Source organism: Zingiber officinale, chromosome 10B (assembly GCF_018446385.1).
Source record: "Zingiber officinale cultivar Zhangliang chromosome 10B, Zo_v1.1, whole genome shotgun sequence".
NCBI lineage: Eukaryota > Viridiplantae > Streptophyta > Magnoliopsida > Zingiberales > Zingiberaceae > Zingiber > Zingiber officinale.
This window is the reverse complement of record NC_056005.1, coordinates 77,452,523-77,460,098: the sequence shown is the minus strand read 5'-3', so window position 1 is coordinate 77,460,098 and position 7,576 is coordinate 77,452,523. Positions and strand designations below refer to the sequence as shown.

The 7,576-nt window shown below is 36.0% G+C and overlaps 1 protein-coding gene across 2 annotated transcripts; it reads right to left on the bottom strand.

Annotated features, from left to right (window-relative positions):
• Positions 1-2,194: 2,194 nt before the first annotated feature.
• On the bottom strand, positions 2,195-6,906 carry LOC122029610 (ubiquitin-conjugating enzyme E2-17 kDa-like). Of its 2 annotated transcripts, none has more exons than XM_042588675.1 (5): positions 6,750-6,906; positions 6,492-6,579; positions 5,648-5,775; positions 3,559-3,663; positions 2,195-2,567 (listed from the first exon to the last, which is right to left on the bottom strand). In XM_042588675.1, the coding sequence occupies exons 2-5, from the start codon at positions 6,559-6,561 to the stop codon at positions 2,424-2,426; spliced, it is 447 nt and encodes a 148-aa protein (XP_042444609.1). In that variant the 5' UTR covers positions 6,562-6,579; positions 6,750-6,906; the 3' UTR covers positions 2,195-2,423. The 2 variants fall into 2 exon arrangements, with proteins under 2 accessions (XP_042444609.1, XP_042444610.1); XM_042588676.1 differs by having other exon boundaries at positions 6,710-6,901.
• Positions 6,907-7,576: the final 670 nt, after the last annotated feature.

Below are 7,576 nucleotides of genomic sequence, written 5' to 3'. Positions count from 1 at the left end.
AATAATTGAAAAACTAACCGAACCAGCTCAGGCAGAGGAGATAATTTTAAAAACTTTTTTTTTCATGTTGATAATCTGTGTACAATAAGAAAATCATGGCTACCAACAATAGGACTTACGAATTTAGCTGGCACATGTTTTGCCAGCTACATGTAGATGTAGCTGCTACAAGGTGTTGCAGTTATTAGCAGAGGTAGCTGCTACACCGCGTCGCAGCAAAACAAATAAAATCAAAGGCGCTGAAGCATCTGAAATATTTTTAAATCAAATATTAAGCAATTTTAATTAAAGACATGACCAGTAAATATTTTTGGGGTTAATCTTATTACAAAAAATACTGCTAGTAATAATGGGCCTTACCGCATTAGCTGCAACAAGTTGTGGCAGCTACATGTTAAGGTAACTGCTACAATGTGTAGTGCTTATTAGTCGAAGTAACTGCTTCAACGCGTGGTACAAAAATAAGGCAAAGCCGGTGCAACATCGCATCTTACATTTTCACATATTTTTTAGCAAGATGAAAACTCTGCTACTGGGTTAATCTCTGCTAGAAAATAGGCCTGCTAGAAGACCGACAAACCAACATTGTTGCTGAAAATAGAGGGTTAATGGCTAAAGTGTAGTGTTAATCTCTCCTAGAAGATAGAGGGACTAGAAATCCAAAATATCAAGGTAGCTGCTACAAGGTGTGGCAACTTCATGCACAGTTAACTGCTACACGTTGTAGCAGCCTCCTCCCCATGAAGCTGCTACACCTTGTAGCAGAAAAATGAAAGCCCATCGGAGAGCAGGCAGTTGGTGCAGCCGACCTTTCACTTTCCCGGCAGGGGCCCAAGTGGTGAGCTGGACGACCTTCGACGAATACGAGGGAGACGGAGGGAGCGAAGGAGAGAGAATTCCAATCAATCTGTAGCAGGAAAGGCGCTGAAGCAGTGAAAAAATTTTTTAAGAATAATTTTTGAATCGGGTTAATAAAGACAATATGAAAACTATGGGTACCGAGTACGTTAATCTCTGCTAGAAAATATCAAGGTAGCTGCTACAAGGTGTGGCAGCTTCATGGTTAACTGCTACACGTTGTAGCAGCTTCCTCCCCATGAAGCTACTACACCTTGTAGCAGCAAAATGAAAGTCCACCGGAGAGCAGGCGGTTGTTGGAGCCGTCGACCATCCAGGTCGTAGCATAAGTCCTTCCGACCTTCTACCACGACCAATCCAAGTCATATCCTACAAGCACGGTTTCATCAGTCGTAGTAGTTGATGCAACGGTTAGAAATGAGAGCAAAGCCGCGGTGCATCTTTATACAATTATTACAGCTATTTTTATACCGATTTCACAAGGTAATAACGGTGTGGATTAAGAAATTAAATTGGAGTGAGGTGGTAGGATCTCACAGTAGACCTGCGATTGAAGACGCCGGAGCAACTTTCCGGCCGGGAGCGCGAGGGACGAGTTTCGACGGAGGGATCGAGGGAAGGGGGCGAGCGGCGAGCCAGACAAAAAATATTGAACTTTCCGGAGAAGCGTCAGGTCGCCCGGAGGACGGACGCCGGAGGGGACCGAGAGCGAGGGAGAGAGAGTGGCGAGGGAGGGAGAGAGAGAGAGCGGCGAGGGAGATTTTATTTGTTTTTTGGTAATAAGCGCCACCGAAATTTTGAACAAAGGCGAGAAAGGGAGAGTAACTTTTGTGGATTATTTTATTTGTAGTGAAATCGAGCTGGCGATGTCACGTCTGCCTAGCATAACATTTCTCTCTCTCTCTCTCTCTCTCTCTCTCTCTATATATATATATATATATATATATATATATATATATATATATCACAATTTTAATAAATAAAAGCACCTTTTTTCATTTTCGACCTTATTTAATTGGGAACTCTTTCAATTAAAAGTGCTCACTTTTAGAAAAGGTAGATGAGAAGCGATAAGAAAGGTGATGCCGCATTGGCCATATTGTATCATTTTGTGGCAATCGAACGGCCCAAAAAGGTTGAGGCGGGCATCAGTTGCGTGACCGAACGGACAACTTTCTTGCAGTCATCTTTATTACGCTCCTTTCGGCTTTCTTCTTCCTTTGATCAAAAGAGGATTCCCCCTCATCTTTTCTGGCCCAAAAAGGTTGAGGCGGGCATCAGTTGCGCCTCTTTTCCTGCACTTTGATCAAAATAGAATGAAGGACTTCAAATGAAATGGAACAAAAACACAGATAAACTTCTTTGCCATCTATACGGAGCGTCTGGTGCTCGACATTACATATTCAATAGCCCGGAGGTGCGACATATCTAAACATTCCATACTGATGTTGGTTCTAAATTTGGACATCTCAAGAATACTTCAAAATATCAAGAGTAGTCAAGGAACTCCACGAAATAAATCAAAATTTGATTCACTTCTTATTTCTGAAAAAAAACACACATCTTTATCCCATGGCATATTTCTGAGTCCATGACCTGGCAGTGGTCTCGTACTTGGCTCGATCAATCTTGTAAATGTGGGCGATCTCAGGAACAAGAGGATCATCAGGATTAGGATCTGTGAGGAGCGAGCATATGGACAACAGAACCTGAACATTTTGAGTTTGGAGTGACAATTTGCTTTATTTATCAAGAGGAAAAGAGAAAATTAAGCAACACTTCTATCTGCCATCAATTTCCAAATATTAAACTTGCTTTTGATTACTATTTTCTGATAAGTTTACATACGATAACCTGCCGTCAAATTCATGATCCGCAAACTTTTTGAGGGTAGTGACATGAGGTCAATTTCCTAATAATTATATAGAGACCTCTTCAACTCCTAATCTTTGCAATTCTCACAACCATTAAACCATCTATAGAGAGTTAATATTTGAAAAAGAAAAACAAAATCATTAATCCCTAGTCTACATTCTGGATACTAAAATGTTCTATATATAAAGATATGCAACATGCACAAATAAAATTTGGTAGGAATGACAATTCAAATTGGCGGGTTATAAATTGGTCATGTTCAGCTGCCCTGCAACCCATTCAATCTACACCCAAATATGTTTAACAAATGGAGACAAAAACTATAACCCCAAACACAACCAGTTATAAATACGTTCACCTATCTACAATTTGTTTATGACCCATATAATTAAACAAGTTACAAATGGGTTGACAGATAGTATTCATTCAACAAACTCGGACAAACTAAAAAAACAAATAGCATACTAACTATTTTTAATTATACAGATTATTCCTAAATAACTAATTAAATATTTCTGAATGGATCATAAATGGGTTGATCTGTTTATGACTCAATTCAACCCATTCATTTGCAGATTAAAATCAAGTTATTCATGCCTCAAATTTAACACAAACTCAAATGCATAAAATTTGATCATGCAATGTAACTACACAGGTCGTGTCAGCATTTACCAGCCCTAAGATTTGGCAACACATATCAATATATAGACTTAAGAATAGTAATAATGGACAAAGAAATGATTATTTGGAATATTTTAAAATGAATCTGAAAATAAATATCATAAGTTGAACTTTGATGGAATAAAAAAACCAAGAAATATTAACCTTCGATATTGTCAAAGCAGGGCTCCATTGCTCCTTCAGGATGTCAAGGCAGATGCTGCCATTACTGTTAATATTTGGATGATAGACTTTTGTGCGAAAAGATACCTGCAAGATCAATGTTTTGTTAAGATCAATGTTTTGTTTATATAACATTAAAAAGAACCACAAGAGTCTAGCTGAGATGGAATTATTTTATGCTGTATTTACTTAAAAGGAAGGAAATAAGAGAAGAGAAAAATAATTTAATTGAAAAGAAACGAATTATTTTTTTCCCTCTGGCCAACTTCCATCCATATTATCTATTTGGATGAAACTCAAACAAAAGAAAATATCCCTTGCTTATGGTGCATTCATTAGAGGGGCAAACATTTTTCCCTGGATAGAATTAAACTCCTTCATCCTCTCCTCTTCTTTGCTTGGACATATTGACAAATTCATTTTTTTCCTTTTTTCCATCTCACTTTTGTCTATATATCTTTAACTAATTGAAAGTATCAGGAACATAAGCAAAAGTTACAAGTGATATTCGTCGACCTAAAAAAAACTTATGATTCCTAAGAGGAATTATAAAAGAGATGTTACTATAACGTCTATTGAACTAATTATAGATATGTATGAAAATGTGCCAAGAGTGAAGACTTCAAGAGAATTAATTGAAGTGTTTCTTAAAAGGCTAGGATTACATCAAAAATCAGTTTTAAATCTCTATCTTTTACACTAATCATGAACAAATTCACTAGATACATCCAAGATATGCTTTGTTTGAAAATGACATTGTTTTGGTAAATCCTAGAAACATTAAGGAGTAAATGTTAAACTCAAATCTTAACCAAAAACACTAGAAGTGAAAAGTGTTTGACTTAGTAAAGTAAAGACATATCAAAATAGAAAATGACAAGTTGTTTGTAACTGAAAGCTTTAAGATTATTTTTGCAAGAGAAATAGACAGATGTCTTGGTATAAAATACAAATATGATGGTTGACATAGAGAAGAATGTTAGATATTCTTTGTGATTGAAAAGTATTCCTAACATTTAAAGGAAAGTTTTATAAAACATAAAATGTTATATTATATGAAACTGAATGTTGAACTATGACTCGAGCACATGAACAGAAAATGATAGTTGTAAAATTAAGGATCTAAGGTGGATGTATGGATATACAAGAATAAGACAAGATAAGAAATGAAAATAAAGGGCGGGCCGGTACACGAAGCTCCCGCTATGCGGGGTCCCGAGGAAGAATCTATTGTACGTAGCTTTACCCTACTTTTTTGCAAGAGGTTGTTTCCAGGATTAGAACCCGTGACCTTTGGGTCACAAAGAAAGATAAGAAATGAAAATGAAAATATTAGAAAAAAAATTAGGATTGCACCTATTGAGGGAAAATCTTCGAGAAACATGTTTAAGATGGTAGAGATGTACTTAAACCACCAATAAATGCTCAGTTAGACAATGTGAAATTATTACTAATGTGCACATCAAATGAGGAAGAGAAAACAAAAAACAAAAAATTAATTAACAATAATAAAATCAAATATTTTTTACAAATATAAATGATGATACTCCACCTAGTGGGATAAGGCTTGATAGTTGTTATATTTTCGATCTTGCTTTTGTCTAAGTAAACATATTGTAAGAGGTCCCCTAGAAATGATAAATATCTCATGAAAAATGCACATGTGACAAGGATTAAAATAGAGGTTCTTCATGTAGCAAGGGAACCTATTTGATGGACATATAAATCTACAAACAAAAATTTCAATTGCAGTCAATTCAATGCGACAACAAAATTTTAGAAATATCATATGAGCCCTGCAAGCTTGTATTTTTGTGAGAAATGGAGTAGCTGTCTGGTTTTCCAGGCAAAAAAATTAGTACAAACATCCAATTAAGTGAAAATTGCAGTAGTTCAAATAGAATTCAAGTTGGTGCAAGTAAGAGAATGTGAAAACCATATGGAAAAGATCCTAAAAACAGATTTTGCATATCTGCAATGCAGTGTTCCCCAAAAGAAATATAAGAAACATGTGTTACTTAGGCACGTGTAGAAGGTTGATAGGTAACGCACGATATGAAAAAAAAAATACCTTTGGTGGCTTGAAGGGATAATCTGGTGGAAAGTGAATATTCACTAAAAATATGCCACCTGCAAAGGGACTTTCAGAAGGCCCCATAATGGTTGCTTGCCAATGGAACATGTCCTCACCAACAGGGCCTAACAATGTTAATGGGCCACAAAAAATGAACAAATGTATGCATAAATCAGATGTCCAGCGATACTTGAAAATGAACATAATCTGAGAATTAATCATTATCATCGGTTTGCCTTTAGTATCAATCAGTCAACAAGAACATAGCCAACAAACAGGACATAGCTATGTGATGTGCAGATATTATTAATGGTCTAAAAGATGTTACACAAGAAAGCAACCAAAAATATGCCTAGAAAACAAAATCAATTAATATAATGAAACACTTGATTGCCTGTGGCAAGATAATGATTGTAAATGTACCTTGAACAAAGAGGCGAGTACAGAATCTAGCAATAATGAGCAAAACACTCTGAACTACAAATTTTGACAACTTTATTTTCTGATATGGATGAGCATGCAGTATTCAAATTTTCATGGGAGAAACTAATGTGGATAAGATAATGTGAAGGTGCATATGAAGACAGAAGTGAATAAGAAAGGTTCTATAGTATGATTTCTTAGTAGTTAGCATAACATAAGACATCGAACGCGAGAATTCAAGCCGTTTTTTATACCGTACCCAGAATAAAACGTTCAAAACATGAGTTGATAGATTACGTGAAAGATCATCAGAGCAATTATAGTACACCAAAACAAAGAGGAAAGCAACAAGGGGAGTAGACAAGGTATAGCAATAACGACGCTTAATCGGCAGTGGATAAAAGAAAAAAGAGTCGACCTGCACTGCAAGACACGGGCGGGTCCTTCTCCAAGTCCCTTAATTCCTTCTGTATCCTCTTGGAAGCCATGACCAGCGTACCAGAACTCTAGCCATAAACGTATGCACAAGCAATCAGATCACAGAAACCAGAAAGAATATCCAATATTTTCCCAAACAAACAAACCAAAAACAAAACAAATCAAAAAAAAAAATAGCGATCGAAACAAATCGGACACCGGAAATCGAAACTCTAAGAATCCAAGGCGAGGCAGCAACCGGATGGTTACAGATGCACCGAGAGAAAGAGAATCGAGCGCCTCTCTCAAATAGTTGCTCTGCTAGGGTTTCTCCGCCTCTCGCCTCGCGAACTTCCCTCCGCCTGGTAATCGAGCCAGGCGGCGCTTTGTATCCGAGGCAACACGCGTTGGCTTAGGGCAACGCGACGATGCCGTTCAATTCCCTGTGCGTGATTCGGCCGATCTCATGGGCTCGAACTCAAAATCGAACTCAACCGATCGGTTCGATCGAAAACCGGGAAAGTCGGGAAAAGTTAATTACGGTTTGAATTAAAATTGGCAATATGTTTGGATTTATTTTATTTACAAAAAATATTTAGAATCACATATTTGAGGTATTTTCAAATAAAAGTACTACATATTATTAAATTATGAAAGACATTGCGATCTTTCAAAGCACGGGCAACGGCCTTTGGTTGAATCGAAACACGACTCAACGAGTTATTTGTAAAGGATCCGTGCTTGTTGAGATGAAATTTTCAAAAATTCTAAATTAGTGTAAGTCACTTTCACAATTTTAAAATTTAAATTTAATCGGTTGAAAATAAATTTAAATTTAAAAATTTTGATTTTAGTTGAAATAATGATGTATTGATGTAGAATTTATCTATAACTCAAAGTCAAAAAAATTATTTAAGATATTTTTTTCTCATAATATTTAGTATTTCTACATATATGATCTTAATTCTGATCTAAATAATTATTTTAACTAACAACTTAATAAAATAAAATTTATATTCTACACCTCTTCTTTAATTAATAAAACATGCAATAAAATTTATAATCTACAACTCTTCTTTAATTAAT